The sequence below is a fragment of the Rhinatrema bivittatum genome, chromosome 3, assembly GCF_901001135.1.
Source record: "Rhinatrema bivittatum chromosome 3, aRhiBiv1.1, whole genome shotgun sequence".
NCBI lineage: Eukaryota > Metazoa > Chordata > Amphibia > Gymnophiona > Rhinatrematidae > Rhinatrema > Rhinatrema bivittatum.
Window position 1 is genome coordinate 139,624,858 of NC_042617.1, and position 23,479 is coordinate 139,648,336.

The window sequence follows — 23,479 nt, forward strand, 5'->3', positions numbered from 1 at the left end:
TATTAATGATGGTTTGTGCAGCCTCCTTATATTTCTGTGGAAGAGATGGAATAAATTCCTCCATCTGTTTCCATAAACTTGGGAGAAGTAAAGTTGATAGGATGAAATCCTAGAATTGAGCATTGCACCTTGAAAGACCTTGCGGCCCAGGGAATCCAGAAACCTGTTGTCTTTTCCAGGAGGATTGGAAGAGTGAACTCTTGTCCTCTTAGACTTTTTCTGTGCTGATTCAACAACTACTGAATTGTGAGGTAGTTGTGATTTCTGATATCCAGGCGTGGATTGAACCAAGTAAGTGGTGTCCATCCTCTTATTTACTGGAGTAACAGAACAGGGATGTTCCCAAAGGCGATGCTGTAGCTGTGGGACAACATCATGTATGGGAATTGCCACCACTTGTTTTGGAGGGTCCACGAATTGCAGCACCTCCAATGTCTGTTGTCATAAATCCTGCTCGGATTCCAATTTAAAGGGGATAGAGTCAGCCATCTCCTGCACAAAGGTGGAAAAAGTAAGATCTTCTGGAGGAGATTGTTTTCTAGGATGTGGTGGTGATGGATCAGACAAAGGTTTCTGATGAAGTGTCCGATGCAGTATCACTCCATGTGTCATAATCTGGAGTTTTTTGTTGTGTTACTGCAGGTTTCCATGGAGGGATAATACCAGAAGGCCCTGGCAAAGGGTGTTCAGGAAAAGAGTCCTCTTCTTGTGGATTACTTGGCAAAGAGTCCAATAAATCCTGATATCTTTTTTGTAAGAGGGAATATTTGCTGCTTCTGATCCTGTAGCACCAGGAGGAGGTGGCACCATCGATGAAGTCTGTGGCATCGAGGGTAGTGATATCCTCGATGTTTGTTTAGTGGGCATCGCTGATGTTGCACTTCTCTTTTGTGACGGTGCAGAAGTGACAATGGGCACCGATGTTGGAATCGATGACATCGTACGCATCGATGTGAACTCCGAAAAAAGAGGAGGCATCGATATCGGCATCGACGGGGTAGATGTACGTGGCATCGCTATCAGCAGCATCGGGGATTCCCCCGGCATCGGCGTTGTCGCCGGAACTAACGCTGTCATCAGTATCGATGGTACCGGCATCGGTGACTTCACAGACGGAGAAGATGTCACCAGCATCGGCTGAATCGCCGGCATCGGCACAGTCACCGGCATATGTTCTTTTATTGTCTGCAGTACCGCTTCTTTAATGAACGCTGTCAAATCGTGCGGTACTGGGGGAACGCTCGACACCGGTGGAGGCGGAGAGAGTATTACCTGCGGTGGAGTTGGTTCTACCGAGGGAGGCCTAGGTGACGGCGAGGTGTCCTTGCATTTCGGCCGTTTGGCGCTCAGTTCCTCATGGGAGGAAACTGATGGCGATGTCGAGACTTGACGATGCTGATGTTTGTGCTTGGGCCTTACCTCGGTTGCTGATCTTATCGATACAGTTGACGGTGTTGGCGAGGTTTTGTCTCCCGAACTGTCCGGTCGACGTTTTTTTAGGAGAAGTTTCTTGGTAACTCCTGCTGGTGATGATTTTGATGAAGTTGATGATGAAGGAATCAGTTGCAGGTGAAAAAGTTGTTCTATTTTTTTCTGCCGTAGTTTTCTTCCTTTTGGTGTCATTTCCTGACATTGCTGACAGGAAGAAATATCGTGGTTTTCACCAAGACAGACAACACATTCAAGATGCGGGTCTGTGACCGACATGGTCCGATTACAGGCCGGGCATTTCTTGAAACCCGAAGCCATGATATCATCGACGGCTGTCGATGATGAGAAAACATTTTTATCAGCGGTTTGAAATACAAACGCTGAAATTATCTCACCAGCCAGTGAGACAGAGAAAAGTGAGATCCCGTGAGGGAGAGAAATCTGTATAGTAATGACTTTCCAGTCAGAATTGAGAATAAATCTCAGAGGGGCTCCGATGACGGCGATGCTAATAGCAGCGCGGAAAAACGAAGACTAGAGTGAGACCCCTGTGGCAAAGAATATCATGGCATGCTGGGCATGCTCAGTGGCCTCACACTGCCAGTCAAAAGTTTCTAGAAACTTTGACAGAAGTTTTCCCGCAATAGGGCTCCGTCAGTGACGTCACCCCATATGTGAGGTCTAGCATCCTGCTTGTCCTGGGATAAAAGTAGGTGTGGAAGCAATTTCATGTGCATTTTTATGCATACTTGAAAGAGGCATTATGGGGGAGGAGTTGTGGCTGGCAAACATTTATGTGCATGCTTTCAATTTTTGAAAGCATGTACATAAATATATGCATACACATTTACTTCTGCTCCCAAGGAGGCCTATGTGCGCATATGCTGTGCATGCTTCCACATACATCTGCTAATTTTCAAAGCGAACTTACATGTGCAAGTCAGCTTTGAAAATTCAAGTTGAAGTTTGCACCTACTTTCTGCATGCAGATTTCAGCCCTAGGCAGGCTGGTATGAAATTGTCCTTTTTGTATATTGTTTCTTTGCAAACTAGGATTTAGAAAAACTTCAAACCAGCTGATATATCTGAACTGAAGCCTTTAAAGTGAAAAATGAAAAATATGGTCATTTTATTTTAAAGCAGAAGTAACAAAATCATGAAAATGTAACCAGAAAAAAAAACAACATAAAAGCAGCAACTTACTAAAACTATTAGTTTGCAAAAAAAATCAAATTACTTATTCAATGATTTTATTTCATTTTAGTAAAGTGTTAGTGCCCCCTGACGGGGACTATGATAACCTACAAAGCACTTGGTTTGTAAAGCTGTATTAAGTTATTACTAGTCAGTGCTCATTTTCACCTTTTCATGGTTCCTAAATCACAAAGCAGGTTCTTACCACCTTATTCTATAAAAATTTCTCAGTGCACAATATGTAAAATGTTAAATTAATCACAATAATTCTATTATCTAAACTATGTATTAATTCTATTTTAATTCATATTTCCCACAAAACAGGATTATATGATACATAAAACAGATTTCTATTAAGTTAAAATAAATCTTTGAATGGTAGAGGGAGAGCAAATATTTCATGCATATATATTTCTGACATTCTTTAACAGTTAGCAACATTTGAATCTTCAGATTGCGCTTAAAAGTGAAAAAATTAGCATAGCTATTCAGAAAAATCCTACCAGCATCAGGCCTTAGCAGTCGCTAGAATGCGAGTGACCTCCACTGGCCAGATGCATTGCAACAGGGAGACAAATGCCACACACATCGCCTGCCCACTTTTAAAGAGGGATTCAGTCATGACTTATGATACATGTTTTCCCCTCAAAGTAACGATTTTACTTTAAAACAAAGACATCCTTTGGCCCTGGTGAAATACCATACCTTTTGAGCAGACAAGTCAAAGCTATGTCTTTGGCAGTTTCAGCATTATAAATAAATTCAAGAAAAAATACTTTTGATCGCTAAAGCAAAATGTGACAATGTTTGCCAGAGAAGAGGAAGCTGTGGCATGTACCATGAACAAAAGGGAACAAGTGGTCTTTACTCAGAGAGCAGTTTCCTATTAAGACTCACTCCTTCGGACATTATGCCTTTCATCCTCACTCAACCACAAAATGATTTTGCTGTAGGGCATACAATGGTAGAAGAAGATTTACATTGAAGGAATCTTTAATAATAAACTGTTGCCGATCTGCCTACTTCCCCATGATTTATAATGCAACAAACATCAGATTCTATTAAGTCTCATGAACTAGAGGCAGCGCACAGAAAAAATGAATATGAAAGAACCCAATTCTTCCCATCTCCAGTGCCATAATAGTGAAATGAGCATGTATAAATGTGCTACGAGTATCTCTTTGCATCTTTTAGAGCTTGTGTGTATTAATCTGTAAAGCTTATTAAGAAAAAGTCATTGCTATGCAAAGCAGCACCCAATCTTTTTCTCTTGCTTTTCAACAGAGTGCAGTGTTTAGCCAATAGGACTGGCCCCCTGCCCCTCATTCTGCATTCATAACATGCAACATTTGCACAATGTATCTCTCAAAGGCTGCTGAATAGAAAGCCTTAATACTCATGTAAACAACTGCAAACCAATTACTTAATGAATCAGGCCCACACATAATGAGGTGCCCAACAAAGAGCTATAAATGCATTTTTTTTTTTTTTTGCATACAGGCCTCTGCTTTAAAGTAAAATCCCTCAGCTGTAGCTTGGTTTTAACTGGCACATCGTAATTATTGTCTCTAGGACATCAGAGGAAGCCATTTTATTTTTTAATTTAGGTCCAGCAGGATCTTCTTTTGATGTCACTCATCAGCTCACTGACAAAATAGAGCAGAGAAGAATTTTTAAAAAGTAGCAGAGCAGCACTGCACTGTTATGTTTATTCTCAAGTACTGGGATTCGAGACCACTTGTGAAAGCAATAAAGCACAAGAAGTGACTGCTGTTAAGTGGAATCCTTAAATGTAAGCCTGTAAGAAATTTTACTGCGTGCCAATCACAAACAAGCACCACCTGAGCGCTTCATTTTCTGTCCCTGAAAGCTTCATTATGGCTTTCTGATTTCTTAATCTCTTCCATGAACGAATGTGGTATCTGTCCTAAGTACTGCTACTAGATTTCATGTTGAAAGCACATTATGCTTTTATCAAGAACATACTAAAAAAAAAAAAATCAACTAAATCATATCAAACAAAAGTTACCTCAAACAAAAAGCACAAGTTTTAACTTAAAACAAAACTGTGCACATGAAAGATCCCAACAGCCTAAAATGTTAGGGCACATACAATTACCATAATCTAAGCTGTCACATGCTTTCAGCTTGCAAAGTCAAATAACAGTTTTAACGTGCCTTACCTGACAGAAGGGTACATTTTAGCAGGGGGTAGGAGCAGGGAACATAAGTAATTGCCATGCTGGGTCAGACCAAGGGTCCATCAAGCCCAGCATCCTGTTCCAACAGAGGCCAAACCCAGGCCACAAGAACCTGGCAATTACCCAAACACTAAGAAGATCCCATGCTACTGATGCAATTAATAGCAGTGGCTATTCCCTAAGTAAAATTGATTAATAGCCATTAATGGACTTCTCCTCCAAGAACTTATCCAAACCTTTTTTGAACTCAGCGAGTTATGGAGACCTGTAAAGGGCTGTTTGTGGGCCCATCATAGACATGACATGCTGGGGGACCTGGGATGAAGCCTTGCTCTATGTAATCAGCACCTAACAGATGAGGACATTTGAAGAGTAACAGCCCCAGAAAAGGCTTCCATTAACTCCTGGCCAACAAAAGAATGTGCTTTCATCAGTGTAACTGTCATGGAAGGAGAGAAGGGGGAAAAAATGAAGGAAAAATACAGAAAATGATGGTTTAAACAATGCTAACAAAATGTACATTGATTGTACAAAAAATACAAGGATTTTGTTGTATTTTCCTCTGGCTTCTCTCAACTATCTGATACTACTGAGATTTTAAGAACATCTGATAAGCAGTTAATTCTTTTCTGTATCTTTGGCTCTACTATGTAGCAACCACTCTGTACTTGCTTTTCTCAAAGGGATATTAGTGCTACGCATCTCTTCATATCTCTTATGTATATGCTGATTAGAGATCAGCATAACTCACAATTGCAATAAACAAAGTTTGAAAGAAATGTTTATGCAAATCATTAGGTACACTTGAGTAAACTTTTTATACCAATAGAAAAATCACCTATTGACCAGGGGCGCTGGCTGAATATTCCAGTACATGCACTTCTGCACAAAAAATACCTCATACAGTAGAATGGATTGTGTACCAAGAACTGTTTAGTTCCAACTGGCAAGGAGAAGGCTATTTCTTCTAGGTTAAAAATAAAAAGAAGCAAACCTCAGAGATCTTTATCACATATTTAAAATACGTCCACATTTATCTTAAACAGATATGTAAAGATTTTGCTCACCCTTTGCGTCCAGTATACATTTTAAACTTAATTGACTGCTATATTCACTGGTACCCAAACAGCTCAGGAAGCACCACAGCAAAGTTTAGGGCAGTGTTTCCCAATTTTTTCATGCCTACATTAACAAAAATGTTGTGTGCTACACTAGCCTCCATGGAACAGGCAATGCGGACATGGAGAGGATTCATACACTAAAAGAAGAGTTAGGGAAGCTCTGAAAGCCCCTCTAGTCTCTCTTCCAAATAAAAAAAAAAATAAAAATGAGGAGGGGTTGGAATACATACATGAACCCAACAAGATGAACCAGTGCACTCTATATGCAAGTGCAGGAGACAAAAGAAGTCGGTGTGATGTAGGCAGCTACAGACTGCAGCTGCCAGAGTGGATGCGGCTCTCAAAGTGAGTCACATCCGGGGCTCAGTGCACGCTCATCCAGTCTCACTCAGCCTCGGGACAAGACAGAGGCTGAAAGGACTCAAAGGTGGGGGAAGATAAGGAGGGATTGTGCACTGTGTGTGCTGTACAAAGTTGGTCCCAGGGACTATCTGTGCCTTGTATGCTGCCCATTAATTACTACATTCCAGGGATCAAGCTGCAGCTAGGCAGAAGAGGCATGCATGATTACACATGTTCTCAGAAAGGAGTTCCTGCAAGTTTAAGAACCATCGCTGGTGCCTCTTGTTGCTATGAGGTGCTAACGGCAGAGCTCAGGCCTGCCCTAGATCTGAGCATCAGGCAATGATGAATTCTCTGGGGCACCCCTGGCAGGGCCAATGCTAGCATTTTTGCTGCCCTGTGCGAACAGTTACTGTGCTGCCACCCACCCCACCCCTCTCCCCATCCTGCCATTCCATTTTTTTTACATTTTTGTTGTTTTCCAAATAACCAACACATAACAGAGAACATTAGTCTAATGCTCTGTCCCAGACCCCCTTTCCCTACCTAAAAAACCCCTGCTCCCTAAAGTGATCCAAACTTTCAAAATTGACACACTCTGCAGGTCCAAAATTCCTAAATTGTGCAGGAGTGATCCCCAGGTGCTCTTGCCCCACCTATTAGCACATAAAAATGGCAGAGGCTGGGCCCTGTAGCGGCACGCCCAGAAAACCTTGCATTTGGAACCCATATTACAACTGGACCTATTGTAACATTTTAGGTGTGGGTTTGGCCCTTAAGTAAACTGAATGACAACAATATAGTAAACTTCCGATACTTGGGAAGTTTACTATGCTTGAATGCTTGAAGTACTAACTTCAAGCATTCAAACAGGACCAACCCCTATCTATGAAAAGGCAACACTGCAAATATTACACCAGGCCTTAAAATACCTCTTATTAGGAAAGCAAAAGAAACCAGGCTGCTATAAATCCCTAAACTGAAACGACGTGCTAGCAGAATGCCCACCTCAGTCACATATGCAAAACACAGGCATACCCTCACCAAATACAGAACAAAGTAGAAACAGAAACATATAGACAGAAACCAAACTGGAAACAAGCCAAACTCTGTATGCAATGCAGCAATGGAAAAACAGAATCACCAGGCCTCAAAAATCAAACAATAAAATAAAAAAAAATAAATCAGTCATAAGAAACCATATTAATAAAAAGAATATTGCCAAACAACTGATGAACAGAATAACATTCCATAATTAAGAATATATATATGTTTAAAAAATTTTCCAAACTGCAATAAAATATTTAAAAATAGAAGACACAAATGCCCAGTAGTTAAAACTAATAAGGATGGAAAAATCAGGCTGGCAGGGTGTCATTCACCCCCCCCCAAGGCTGCCATTCACACACACACAAATCCAGGCTGCCATCTACACACACTGCACACATACTCAGTCCAGGCTGTCATTCACACATACACACACATACAAAATCCAGGCTTCCATTCACATAAATACCAGCCAAGCCCCTATTCACACTCACACACAAAACGCAGGCTGTTAGGCAGGCTGGCTCACATTCTCTCACACACTGCCTCCACGGTTGACATTATGGAAACCCACAGGCACAGCACTGCTTCCCTTCTTCGTCTTGCCAGGCTCCCTGTGTTGCTCAGAGCCTTCTGTTCTACTCCTGCACTTTTTTCTTTTGGTGGCCTCCTGCAGCTCAAGCACTTCTGGCAATCCCTGGCCTGAGGAAATTATACCTCCCCCTTCTGATGCAGGAACTGGCTGGATATGAAAAAAAAAACCTGCTAGGTCAGGATTCACCATCTCTTAAGTTTCAGCAGGAAGCGATGACTGAAATCCAATCTCAGAAAAAAAAAAAAAAAAAGATACTGGCTTCAGTGACTTGCGCCGCAGGGAAGGAGATGGTAGAGGGAGGAAGCAATGCATGTATGTGAGCTCCCCGAGACTATAACCTCTGCTCTGGCTGGCACTGCACTAGACCACCGGAACTTGAGAGGACAAGAAGACATTGACTGCACCCGCTGCTGCTGCAGTCCCCTAGGGGTGCCACTCCATGCAATTGCATGGTATGCATACCCAGTTGCCTGCAATGGGCCTGCACATCTCATCAAGTGTGAAGCACACTGGTTCAGGGAGCCATATAAACCCTTAGAAAAGGAGAAGCTAGAGTCTGGAATTTGGCAGACACTGACTTTAGGCTCTGAAAAAGACAGGAAATTTGAAACAAAAAGATCTCTCTTCAGCTATTTTTTTACCTCTTAATTTAAAGAGAGAGGTAAATGAATTAGAGGCTTTTACCATACTTGCGCTAACCAGATAATAAAACTCAGAGAAGAATAAATATAGTCAATCACATATTGTTTGGTTTCTGTAAGCTAAAAGAGAACTCAGAAGCTCATTCCCCACAACATCTCCCTCCTGCTGGTATTTTGCGTCATCCCACTATGGAGAAAAATTATTTTTTAAAATCCCTCTTGCTGGTAACTACTTGATTGCTCACTGAAACAGCCAGTCAAAACAGATGCACATGAGCAAATTTTTAAGAGCACAGGTTTGAAAGTTTTAAGGTTTCATGCTCGACAAAGTAGTGTGGTTGCCTTGTCAGTCCACCTGAATGAGATGAAAAAAAAATTTAAACATAAAAAAAAAAAGTGACACCTTTTTACTGGACTAATTTAATGCATTTTGTTCGCTAGTTTTCAGGCATAAGCTCAGAACAGAGCAAGCAGGTCACAACAAGAGATGACATTGCCAGAAAATACAAGTCAATCATAAAATATATTACAATAGTAAGTTTCTTGCTGAATTGGACTCCAAAAGAGCAAATGTTTTAGCATCGAGCATTCATCTGTGTTGTTACAAATTACTGCTGGATACCAAGAAATAATATAGGCTAATTATAGAACAGCTTCATGCAAGAATATGTAACATTAGACATGCTTCAGATGAAAAAAAATGTATTTATATGTTTCAAAATTCATTCTTGTACATGCTAGTAACGGTTAGCTCTCTTCTAATAAGGTTTCCAGTCCCCTGTTTTATTTATCTGAAAAGTGGTAAATACATTTTATTAAACTAAACTAATACATGGTCCTGTAGAAGTTACAAGCCACTAGGAAACACACACCAGAAAGAAATGGTCACAAAAACTATGAGGGGGAAAAGGACATTTAAAAATATGCTTTCCTTTCAAGGTAAATAGTGTTAAAAAAACCCCAAAAAAACAAGTTGAATTTTAGGAATTGATTCTCAAAAGCCATTTACCACACATAAAGCATGGTATTATGCATGTCAATGGCTGCTCCAAAACTGACCTGGGCCCAGTGTGTGTATAAAAGTATGTGTGCAGCCTGATTTTGCACATACGTTTATGGAAACTGGAGAGAGGCATTTTGAGCAGGGTTGGATTTTAGGCATGAGCAACTCAGGCATGTCCCTAGGGTGGCAAGTGCATAAGGCACCTGAAAAACTAGGACTCCCCATGCTGATCTCTATTTAATGGGGCAAATCTCCTCCTCTCCCACTGCCCATCCTCTGCCTATGGGCACCATAATCTTAAATTTGGCCTTGATTTCAAGGAGTGGAGTTGGAATTTACATGCATACTTTTCAGTTTTAAAAAGTTATATATACAAGTTCCCCTATACAAGGTATGCCTTGAAAGAGCAAGTGTAACTTTGTACACATAAAATCGCACTTACACGTGAATTTTAAAAGCAAACTTATGAGGTGAATTTTAAAAGTCTCGCATGCGCCAAAAATTGGGAGATGCGCTTGCATGTAGGGCTTATGCGCACCCGACGCACTTTAAAAGCCACCTACATGCATGTGCATCTCCCGATACATGAATATCTCACTCTGATTGAAAAAGGGGCATGGGGTGGGGCCAAAAGATGTGCGTGCAAATACTTGTGTGCCTGAGCGCACATCCAGGTTCAGTGCCACGTAACTTTACTTCTGCTATGGAGGAGGTGTAATTGAAAAAAAAAAGAAAAAACAGCCATCCCTGAGGAGTTTAAGGAGGCCCTAACTCTAAACTGGGCAAACTGGTGGCCAGCCTGGTGAAACTGGTCATGGCATGGTCATGCACCAGTTATATAATTCCCCCACTTGCACAGCTCAGACCCGGATGTGGGTGGTTGTGCACACCCAGTTGCACCCTTATGTACACCCAGCCTATTTTATAACATAAGCGCATATGTTATAAAATAGCTATGTCCCTGGACGGGCGCCGATCCACACATGTCAACGTGCGCCCCTCTGAAAGTTACTGTCCCTGCGCATGCATTCGCTTTGAAAATCTGGGCAAAGTCTGCGCATAAAAAGGTAGACTTTAAGGTCAGGAAAAAGCTACAATATTGAAACAAAACATTTCTCACAACATTTTAGAATAGAATGGGAAAGCAATGAGTTTGTTTGTTTTTTTTTCACACTTTGGTTTTATGTACAATAAATATTTGTATACTCACAATTCCAAATACAAGCAAAAAAGTCTCCAGAATGTACAATACAAAAAAAAAAAAAAAGAACCTGCAGTCTGCTTTACAGATTACAAATAAACACGTAAAGCAAACAAATTCACATGGCAGTCAAATTTTATTCTCATCTTTTGCTCTCTGATCTTTAATTTCACCATCGCCATCTGATTGGCATTTTATGTTAACCGAAAAGAGGAAAAACCCATGAGAAAATAACTTAACATTGCTCTGAGAACCAAGAGGAAGTGCTGGAAATTAACATATCTGCAAAGATAAATTACAACTATATAGGGGCCATTAATTAAATGTATTCATTCTGAAAGCAAAGAAAGAAAACAGTAACAAATACTCCAGTATTAAATACCATTCTTGAAAAGAATACAAAAATACGCATTGAGCACAAACTAGTCTACATCCCAGCTACATCAACAACAAGAGATACACCACTTTGTTTCTTCAAGACTCTTTATGTATTATGTCTGCCCTTTTAGTGACAACTTCCATTGTCTGGTCTCTAAGTAGCCCTACTGAGAGCAGCTGTACACGCTAATTTGTGGTTCACTGAGATGTCAATTGAGCCTTAAACTGAGAAAACAACAGCTGCAAAACAATACCTGGCTTTGGTTCTAAGGTATAGTACAATTTAAACTGTGAGTGTGCATTCGCACAAATATGTATCATAACTCATAACAAATATACCGAATTTCAATCATTCAGCGGTATTATTCATCCAACACAAATATTTAGGAAGGAAGCGACTTTACCTTGGTATGGGACTTTCTTCACTGGATGAAATACTAGCTTCAGAACCAGTTTTGTTGTTGATCTTTGTGTTGGAATCAGTCAAACCTATTATGAGAATATGATTCTTAATGTACAAATGTTCAGTTTTTATGTTTCACATGCATGCTTTCATTAGAATACATGTTCAATACATAAAATTATAGGCATCACTATTGGCACTATGGTGATATAAGATGATCATGGACCTGACAGATGACTGATTTTTCCCACAGGCATAAAATAAGAGAAAATCTTGAATAAATCAGTTTCTCTGACTTGATTTTAGGACTAGCAAACAAGCATAAATGCCTGCAAACTTTGAGTGAAATGTGAGTTCATGCAAAATCTCCCAGTTTCCATCCTTATTTAACAAATAATCCACAAAAATGCTACAAAATAGCATGGGTTTTGCCGAAAAGGCACAAAATTCGCATAAAGCAAAATTTTTGCACAAAAAAAAAATGTGCATGTTAGCTGATGTGCAAGAAGCACTGCAAGATTTTTGCCCAGTCCTTAATTCTGAGGCCTGTATCTTTTTCTCAATGCTCCACAATTCTTGCACTTAACATATCTGTTATTTCTCAATATTGCAGTTAAGTGCTTCCTGTAACACTTTTTGCTAAAGCATAATGTAAACCTGCCATTAGTTTGAATACTTTTTGTGAAAAGAAACAATGCCATAAAATAGATTGAGAAACGTTTTATCACCAGTGATATTTTACAAAATACAGTAATATCAGCTAATGATCTTAAAAAAAACAAAAAAAAAAACTACTAGGTCAGAGCTAGTCGCAGTCTCCACCTTCCATGTGGTTGCAGTTGAGAAAAAAAGAAATTTTTCACAGTTGAAAAAGGTTCCAGGTCTGTAACCTGGCAGAAAGTCAGCACCAAGTATCAGGAAACTCTGTCCCTTTCATATTTTAACATTCTGGAAACTAATAGAGCAGTGGTTCCCCAACCTGTCCTGGAGGACCCCCCCAAGCCAGTCAGATTTTTAGGATCTCCACAATGAATATGCATGAGATAAATGTGTATGCACTGCCTCCATAGCCTCCATATATTATCTCATTCATTTTCATTGTGGAGATCCTGAAAACCTGACTGGCTGGGGCTCCCCAGGACAGGTTTGGGAATCTCTGTAATAGAGGATAACTTTAAAACAACTCTGCGTGGTGGCATATATGCACGAATATGGTCGCACATAGATCTATGACAGCATATTATAACCCATGTGTATCATATACATGCATATTATTTCAATGCATGCAACGCGTGTACTTTTCCATCCTATTTTAAAAACATACACATGTATATTTTATGAGCAAAAATAAAGTAGGCCTTACTCATATAAATCCTGATTTACATTATAAGTCGGCATATTTTTAAGCATTCATGTGTAATTGAAATTAACCAGTTTACCAATTATTCCATCAATTTGTCCAGTCCTTCTCCAGATCAAGATCCTCCTGGTTCTTCAGTCTGAACTCCCCCCAGTTTACCCAGACCTCCCAACCAGCCAATAATACACAATAAACAAGTGTAATATCAATTAAATCAGATATTTAGCAAGTGTAAAATTCCATAAGCTGCCAAATATTCATGCGAGTCTTTTAAAAGAGCAACTTATATGCTTAACTGTTGGCTATGCCACAGAACATCCCTGTTTTATGCACATCTATGTGCATGTGAAACAAAAGTATGTGGTATTTTCAACTTTATAAAATACAGATTACATGTGTATATGCTAATTTTTACACATGTAAATCTTTGAAAATTATCTCCACAATGCACAGTTATCAATTAATAATCTCAGAACACAATTCAATCATTTTATCATACAATATACTATAATAAAATAATCATTAGTTTCATTTACGTAGTATCTAGCTCCTCCTGGCCTCTCTCTCTAGTAAAATCTGACTTCTCATTTCTGATGTGCATGTGTGAATGATGAGAGTGACCAGCCTTTACAAGTAATATTGTCCCCAGGGCAAGTGGAGGCACTAGGCAGACTAAACGGTCACCTAGAGTGCCACAAGTTTGGGGTCGGTGGAGGTACTACTGTGACCCGACAGGACAGTGATGATTTCTCCTCCTTGTTTTTCCTGCTCGCATAGGCCTGCAAGTCATATCACATAGACGGGAATAAGAAGGCACAATTTCCGTGGCCAGAAGAAGCAGAAGCAGCGGTTGCCCACACAGCTGCAAGGAGCAGGCGCATCAGCCCATGATGCCAGAAGCAGTAGCAGCAGCGTCAGGCCCATGCCGCAGGAAGAAAAAGGAGGAGTCCTTCAGCCGCGTGGGCAGAAAGAGGAGGCTGCTGCAACTTGTGCATTCCGGAGGGGGAAAAATGTGTATGAGAGTGAGAGAGTGTGTGTGAGCGACTATGTGTATGAAATTGAGAGTGTGAGTATGAAAATGTGTTTGTTAGCGTGTGAGTGTATGTAAGAGAGAAAGGAAAAGGTTAGTATGTAGAGCCATACCTCCAACACACAAACTAACCCATAACAATCTCAGAGTGATTGGAAATCAAAATTTCCCAGGTATGGAGGAGAGGTATTTTTTAAAATCCTAATTAGTTTTAAATATTAGGCGTTATTTGATGTCTGCTTTGAAATATTTTATTGGTGTTTGGGAAATTTTTAAAAAATATTTCGACAAGATTTTAATTATTGAATACTATTTATTTTATTTATTTATTTATTTATTTAACATTTTTATAGACTGACATTCATTGGGAACATCATAGCAGTTTACATGGAATATTAATGTAGCATAATATGGCTTTACAAGTAACAGAGATTAACAACATAAAATATTTGTAACAGTTGGATTAGATAAATATGTTTGAGTTTATGGGAATACAACAAGGAGAAAAACTACAAGGTAATAACTATGTATATGTTTAAGGGATACAATGTCAAAAGAATTATACAACATTAATATAAGGTGTTCTGTCCACAGCAGTGGGTACATGTTTGCATCTGGACTGTAGAATATGCTGATGGAAAAAATACCAGAGACCTCAAAATGAACTAAGGCTCTGAAGAAAGAAAAAAAGCTAGTATGAACTATGACCTAGTTTTGCAAGCAACACACACATCAGCAGAATCCAGTCGAAACGTAAACAAGTGAGCCACAGGATGAGCATGAGATAACGAGATAACAGATCTGTGAAGATAACAGATAAGGGTATCTGTGAAGAAAGTTTGTACATATGAAGTAAGATAAGATAAAACAGGAACAAAGAGCAGCTGCATTAGCAGCAAAGATTAACTGAAGTCTTGTGGTTTAGAACAAATATAGAAGTCATCAATAACTTACAGGAAAAAATGTATATAAAGAGAGCCTGTAAAAAGAAAAATTTAAGCAAACGTTCCAGACCTAGATGTGCTATGTACATTATGTGAGTATACTATACCTTTGCTTCCTATACTATACCTTTGCTTCCTGTGTATACCTTTGCTTATACCCAGTATAATAAATATACTATTGTGTGATTTAAGACTTGGTCAGAGTCGTTCATTTGAGAAAAAACAGGACATATTGTAGTTTAACTGTGTTTAGTGCAGTCCTCCCTTCTGAGGATTCTTTATACTGAAACACTTTTTGTAACCCATGATAAAAGTCTGTGAGCCTTTGCCTTTAAGAGGAGCCTTTGCCCTTAAAAGAAGCTTCCTCCTTCCTCCACTTTCTCTCACTTTCGGAAGAGCTTGAATGCCCCTCAATCTAACTTGAGTCTTCCTAGGTGCCTTGTAAGTTCAAGGGACTGCCCTTCATGCTCCCCCTGTGTCACATGGTTCTTAGGCTCACTGCCATTGGACCTTGCCCCCCTGCCCCCAGCTTGTGGAGGTGTTTCCTTTAGCAGCTCTCAAGTCTTGCCCATGCTTGCTTCTGAGCCAGCAGCGCTCTGTAAAACTCCCTGAAACGATCAGGTTTTTTACCTTCTTTCTTACTGCCTTCTTCTGAAGACTAAATCAGCCTCATATCCCTCAAGCTTCCTACCTCTACCATAAACTAACTCCTGCAACACAAGAAACCTCCTTCTCCCTCCTGCTACCCTGTCTCCAGTTACCAAAGATCTTTGCCTTGGGGTTTACGTTTGAGATGCAACAATTGTAAGTAGAATTTACCTGTACAATAAATAATTTCAAACTTAAAGAATCTTTGTCTTGAGGACTGATTGGAAAGAAAGTTTACCTGCCTGGATGGCAAACTCGGATGTCTGCCTGACCCAGAACATAAGATTATTAATTCTACTATATATTTAGAATTACAGTATTCTATTCATCAGCTGTTTTGAAATATTTATTCTTATTATTAATATGGTTTTACAATTATGATTGATGTTTATATTTCTTGATTTTATTTTTTGAAGTTTTATGAGCATGGTGAAGTTTCTTTTTTTTCCATTGTTGCACTGAATACAGAATCTGGTTTGTTGCAGTTTCCATTTCATTTTTTGTCTCCATATTTCTAATTATACTTTTAGGTCACTTTATCCTGTATTTGAAGGTCTGTCTGTATTCTGCATATGTGACCAAGGTGAGGTATTTCTGCTTAAGTATAGTTTCTGTGTTGGGATCTATAGGAGCTATCATGTTTTGTTCTTCTAATAGGAGGTGTATTAGTGTTTTAGGGCTTTGTGTCTTATTTGCAGTGTTGAGCTTTTATAGAGAGGGCTAGTACTGTTTTAAGATAGAGCTGTTTTGGTATGGAAGGTTTAATATACTGTAAATGACAATTCAGTTAAAGAAGAATTTCTGAGGGGGAAAAAACACCCAATGTGCATTATAATAGGTCTAATACCATATGGGCTCCCAGTAACATTTTTGCAGGGGTTTTCTGATTAGTACTGTAATGAACCCTAAGACTACACCACCCAGGCCTGGACCTCCCTACTGGGTATGAAATGGTAAGGAAACAATAAAGAGTCACATAAGCTTTATTGCTAAATAGGACTATAATGCTTTGTACACCCTCTTTACACATTACCCAACTGAGCTCAGCTTCATATTTAACCCTTCCCAGACCTATCACCTGAATTCAGCTTCAAGGAAGATCAGGGCCAATGTATTACCAGCAGAATAAGTCTATGTACTGTCACGGTCCTTCTCTTCCATATTATCTGCTCTCAGCATCTCTTCTCTTATTGCAATCTACTTTCCAAAGTTCTGGTACTCATGGCTTTAAAATCCCAATTCAAGGCAGACCCACCTTGGTATTGTGGAAGGTACTTGGCTCATGATTGCCTGGTGTTGAATTACTGCCGGGCACCTCCTGTTACCATGTCTTATGCGCATCTGATTGGATATAGCTGTTCAGGGGGCTACTCTGCTTTTGACAGGAGTTCATTAGCACAATCCATTATCACCTGTTTCTGAAAGGGGTCAACATCACTCATTCTGCCTTGTGAGTCTTAACCATTGTATAGATGTCTTCTTGTGATGGTCTGAGTTCAGAATCATCTGTAATGACTGTTGTCTCCTGTGAGTTGCCCACAGACCTCTGCAACTCAACTCTGGTTAATCTTGCTAAATTTATCTTTCCACCCCCTCTTGCTCCCCCCCCCCCCCCCAAGGCTTCCAGCTCACCATGAGCTGTTTTGCAGCAAGACATACGTGAAGGGCAAAAAATCAAGAAGTATGTTTGGATAGATAAAGATGTAGCTGGAAGAGGTCAGGAGTATATAAGACACTACTGCACTCCCAGCTGGGGTTTTGGGTGTCAGGGGGAGGGAGGGTGGAATAGAGGTTTCTGGAAGGTGGGTAGAATAGTGAGGGGTAGGGTGTGCTTTTTAACATTTTAAATTTGGTGGGTTGGGGAGTGGTATCAAGGACTATGCCCACACTTAAAATTAAAGTGGTTTCTGGGGTGGAAGTCTGAGGGATTCAGCCTGAAGTCCCCAAAGTTTGGGAGGTATTTTAGTTTTATTTTACTGTCACTTAACTGGCTATATTTTGAGTTAAGTAGCAAGTTATCTGGCTACATGTGGCCCAATAAATTTAGGATTGCTCTAAAGTAGTGCTAGAATTATCTAATTAGCCAGATAGTGCTGAATATCAGCTAAATTAGCTGGATAACTTTGCACATCCCCTGATAAGGCCCATCTCTTTTTTATTTGGCTATGTTTTAGCCAAATAATTAAAACTTGGGGGGATATATTTTAACCTCAGGTTTGCCCAGCTAAGTCTAGAACTTAGCTGGACAAATCCTTTCGAATATTGACCTCTTAGTACATGGTTAATAAGTTACTAGAGCCTAGAGCTAACTGAGTATGTGGGATGAAGTGACATTCCAGATCAGGTACTTGAGTCCACAAGCGGCCAGAGGATCAAATGTGGCTTTCCTCAGTTGTGTTTAAACCATGTTAAGGCACCTTGACACAGTGACTTGATGGGAGATTTGAAATGAAGCCCACATAAATCTTACAACTAAACACTATACAGAACCAAGTCTATCTTCCACATGTTGGTGGTATGTGCCAGTTGCTCTGAGATACAACCTAATTGAGTTGATTTTAAGTCCAGATTTTGAGCTACATAGATAGTATTAATGCAGTTTTGTGTAGGATAAGCAAAATTGTCTAGGACCTTGCCACCACACCAAACCTCCTCCACTTACAATCATATGACCTTCTAGTGCATTCCTTTCTAGAAGCAAGAAGTACTTGAGGTACTGTAGCAAAGAGACAAAAGGAGCATATTACTTCCCTCTCAATATCCAAGCTGTGTGGCTGAGACATTGCAGATTGGTTTGAAGTAATATCCCTCAATTTTGTCAAGTTGGGGGCTCCTGCAGTATTAAGTCCCGTTCCCTAGAAGCATCTCAAAAATGGCTTATTTATACACAAACTGGAATACAAGCAGGACCTGACTAACACATTGCAGGCTATATAGAAATTCAACTCAGATTTTAGTTGCAGAAGAAAATTTGGGGTAAGGCTTTATCCATTGCAGGATCTAGGTATATAGTAATCTTCACTTCTTCATAACAAACACAGCATACACTTGCACAATACTTCAATACATAACATAGGTAGGACTTAGAAACATCAGTGTTACTTGATATCTAGGTTTTACAATATCACAAGATCTGCAATAGCTTTGCCTCCAAGTCACTAAATTGCTGAAAACACTGGGGAGGTCCCAGAATTTTCTCAGAAAGCCCTGAAAACTAATCAGGTTACTAGGATATAACAAGCTCTATGTCAGAGGTAGGCAGGTTATCCTGAAACCCTGACCAGCTTTCTGCACTTGAAGACAGATGTTATGTACCCCTGACCTATGAATTTATCTGAGCCACTCCATGGCTTTACATAAATTCAACAGCCACCAATCAGAGCCTGGTTCAAGGTCAGCCAAAACATATTTTTGCCTCGACAGGTGAACTATCTACAATCCAGTGGGTTGCTTGACCCGAGGCAGCATGGATTCATCAGGGGAAGGTCCTGCCAGACAAATCTGATTGATTATTTTTGATTGGGTGACTAGAGAATTGGATCAGAGAAGCACGCCAGATGTGATTTACTTGGATTTTGGTACAGCTTTTGATACGGTCCCACATACACTAATGAAAAAAATGAGAAGCTTGGGAGTGGATGCCAAGGTAGTAGTGTGGATTGCAAACTGGTTGACTGACTGGAGACAGTGTGTAATGGTAAATGGAACCTACTCTGAAGAAAGAGTGTTAAGTGGTTTTGGGACTGGTTCTGTTCAATAACTTTATGAGAGACCTAGTGGAAGGGATAGAAGTAAAGTTTGTCTATTTGCAGATGATACTAAGATCTGTAACAGACTGGACACACCTGAAGGAGTAGAGAGAATGAAAAGTGATTTAAGAAAGCTTGAAGAGTGGTCGAAGATTTGGCAGCTGGGATTCAATGCCAAGAAGTGCAGTCATGTATCTGCGATGTAGCAATCCAAAAGAGCTGTATGTGATGGGCAGTGAAAAACTAATGCGCATAGACTAGGAGAGGGACCTGGTGATCTGAAGGCGGCGAAGCAATGCAACAAGGCGATTGCTAAAGCCAGAAGAATGCTGGGTTGTACAGAAAAAGGAAAAACCAGTAAGAAAAAAAAGATAATGCCCTTGTACAGGCCCTTGGCAAGGCGTCACCTGGAGTATTGTATTTAGTACTGGTGCCCGTATCTCAAAAAGGATAAGGACAGGATAGAGGCGGTCCAAAGAAAAGCGACCAAATTAGTGAGGAGTCAGCATTGGAAGACTTATGAGGAGAGGCTGAAGGATATGAAATATGTATATCCTGGAAGAGAGGAGGTGCAGGAGATATGATACAGACCTTCAGATACCGGAAAGATTTTAATGATGAACAATCATCAATACTTTTCCGTTGGAAAGAAATCAATAGAACTAGAGATCATGAAATGAAACTCCAGGGAGGACGACTCAGAACCAATGTCAGGAAATATTTCTTCATGGGAAGGGTGGTGAATGTCTGGAATGCCCTTCCGAAGGAGGTGGTGAAGACAAAAACAATGAAGGAATTCAAAGGGGTAGAGGATAAATACCGTGGATCCCTAAAGGATAGAGGATGGAAATAAACAAGAGAGTGCATGGGGGTAACTTGCTTGTATGGCAGTTACTACCCTTAACAAATAACAGTATCAAGGCTTAATGCAACTCCATCATTGCTCTCTGCTTCAAAGTTAGTGGGAAAAGGGGAATTAAACTCAGACAGCAACAAACAAGGGTCCCGACTTTTACGGTTTGGGGAACAAATAAACATGGGGGTAACTTGCTGAGACAGATTTTACTACCTTTAATCATTAAGCCTGATACTTTTGATATGGCTCCATCATTGCTCTCTGCTTCCACGTTAGAGAAAATTGGATTCGGACAGCATCCGAGGGCCCTGACTTTTATGGTATGGGAAAATGATAAGCATGAGGGCAACCTGCACTGTGCAGCAGATACTGGCATAAACTTGTTGGGCAGACTGGGTGGATCATTTGGTGCTTTTCTGCTGTCATTTCTGTTACCACTTAGAAAAATGTTCACCTTGATTGGTTTCCTGATGGATATATCTCAAAGGATTAGAAATTAAATCTGCCTTAGACATAGGGGGGGGGGGGGGGGGGGCTATTAAAATCATAGCTCCCAGGTCTATTCTAAGCTTTACTAAGGTTTTTGCCACCAGAGGTCCTGGAAGATACATGTACATGAGTCCCATTTCCCAGTGAAGGAAGTACACATCCAATGTTACTCTTTATGACACTTTTTTGAGCAGAATGCTTATACAGTCCTGTTCTAAACTGTTGAAAACCAGAAACCCTCTGTGTGGAGCCCATTTAAATGAATTACCCAATCCAGATTGGATGAATCTATGGTTAGGATAACGGAATGAGGTTAAATTTGGAAGGGTATCCCATTATTAAATTGGAATATGAAAGCCATCAAGAAAATGAGCCTCTAAGTTCTTCTGGAATACTAATGTGTTTCTGGAGTCCTTTAGTGGCTTGGTTTCACAGGGATTTTAGGACTGAATTTTCAAAGGTATTCACACCCCAAAAAAAAAAAAGGTTTTTTATGCAACAATGACTGTTACAAAATCAACCGGGATTCTGTTCATGTATGTGCATAACTGGGTTGTGTGTTTAATTTTATGCAAACTGAGCAAAGCGTTCCAAGGGGTGGACCTAGCACTTACATACATACTTTTTGATTTTAAAAAGCATGCATATAAGTGTATGCACACAACAAAAGGTGCAATACTACGCAAGTGAATCTCTGCACCTATAAGGCAATTTACCCATTAATTTTCTATCTAAGAAAACTTATGCACATTAGCTCATTTTGAAAATCCTCTGTAAAATAACTGGGAAAGTTTACAACTGTGGGCTGATAATTCTGTTAGGTCAATCCGTTTACTGTTACAACTGCATACTTACCCATTAACTGTGCTATTAGGCCTGCTAGCTGACTATCAACTGCCGGAGGTGAATGGAGAAAGGTTACAGTGCCTGTATTTTACCCCCTTGGTGATTGTGGGAGACTTTAATATCCAGATGGATGATCATGCTTGCCCTTTGGCCCAAGCTTTATTGTCTAGTACTCTGGATATTATTATTCATTTGGTTAAAATATCTATGTACTTAAAGGTAGATTTTAAAAGTTTTGCTCGTTCAAACACATGGCCTGTATGTATATGTGTACATACGGGCCATGAGCGATATGGCCAGTATGTATATGTGTACATACGGGCCATGAGCGAGCAACGTGAATGTTAAGCCAAGAAATACACGCGTAAAGGGGCAGGGCATAGGCATTCCAAGAGAGAATGCTTCTGTAAGAGACAATATGACATTATCTCCCACTGTAAGAGGGGCACTTTCAACTCAGGGTGGGGGTGGTGTTACATTGGTCTGCCTTGTAAAAGCACCTCCCCCAAAACCCACCCTCATATATAGTGTCGTGTTGTCTCTCTTACAGAGGCACTCTCTCTCTTTTTGTCACTTATACATGCAGCAGGGATACTGAAAATGATATGTGTACTTGCGCGCACAATATAAAATTAAGCATATCTCTGCTCACGTGCCAATGGCCACACGCGCATTTCTTCTAAAATTAGCCAGCTAGTTTGGTATCTGTTAGACCTTATTTTTGTATCTAAAAATGTGGTTGAAGCCCATGGTTTAAAAGTGGATGTTCCTAAGGCAATTCCATGGTCAGATCATTTGGTCCTCTCTCTTTTAATCTTTCTAAAATGTCAGCTTTACAAATGAACTTAGTAAACCTCCCCAATTCATTAGAGGTAAGATCAACCAGGAATGTTTTGACTCGCTTCTGGTCAAGTGGGCTATATCAGATCCTGAGGACTCATTAGAGAAGACACTTTTCCTTTTGTCAAAAAGGGGGTTAAAGAAATTTTAAATGAAATTAACATAGAAATATAGAAATGACGGCAGAAGATGACCAAACGGCCCATCCAATCTGCCCAGCAAGCTTTCACAGTTATTTTTCTCATACTTATCTGTTACTCTGACCACTGAGGTCAGGGCCCTTACTGGTAACTTTTTGGTTCTAATTTCCTTCCACCCCTGCCAATTATGTAGAGAGCAGTGCTGGAGCTGCATAAAAGTGAAGAATCAAGCCTAATTGGTTAGGGGTAGTAACCGCCGCAATAAGCAAGCTACTCCCATGCTTATTTGTTTACCCAGCCTGTGCAATTTAGTCCTTGTTGGTTGTCTTAATATAAATCATCTTTTCTTCATCCCCCCTGCCCTTGAAGCAGTGAGCTGTGCTGTATATGTATTCAAAGTGAAGTATCAGGCTTAATTGGTTCGGGGTAGTAACCGCCACAACAAGCAAGCTACTCCCACACTTATTTGTTTATCCAGACTATGCAATTCAGTCCTTCCTGGTAGTTGTCTGAATCTAAATCCTCTTATCTTCATTCCCCCCCTGCCATTGAAGCAGTGAGCTGCGCTATATATGTATTCAAAGTGAAGTATCAGGCTTAATTGGTTTGGGGTAGTAACCGCCGCAACAAGCAAGCTACTCCCACGCTTATTTGTGAATGCAAATCCTTTGTCCCACATTTCCTCTTGCCCTTGAAGCATAGAGCAATGTTGGAGATGCATTAACCGTGTGTAAGTTTATTGAATAAGGGTATTAATCACCAGGTAGTAGCCGTCATTCCCGCAAGCCACCCCCCATGCATCTTCTCTTCATTCACCTCCTCAAGACTTTATGGATCCACAGTATTTATCCCACGCCCCTTTGAAATCCTTCACAGTTTTAGTCTTTACCACTTCCTCCGGAAGGGCATTCCAGGCATCCACCACCCTCTCCATGAAGAAATACTTCCTGACATTGGTTCTGAGTCTTGCCCCATTTAGAGAACTATCAAAGTGTTCAGTTAACTCCTGCCCATGGTTCA

The 23,479-nt window shown here is 40.2% G+C and overlaps 1 protein-coding gene across 1 annotated transcript in view; it reads right to left on the reverse strand.

Moving 5' to 3' along the window:
• KIZ (kizuna centrosomal protein) overlaps positions 1-23,479 on the reverse strand; it is a 340,495-nt gene that overhangs the window by 65,556 nt on the left and 251,460 nt on the right. Inside the window, 1 exon segment of the mRNA XM_029596786.1 lies at positions 11,559-11,643. Coding sequence (XP_029452646.1) covers positions 11,559-11,643 — 85 coding nt within the window.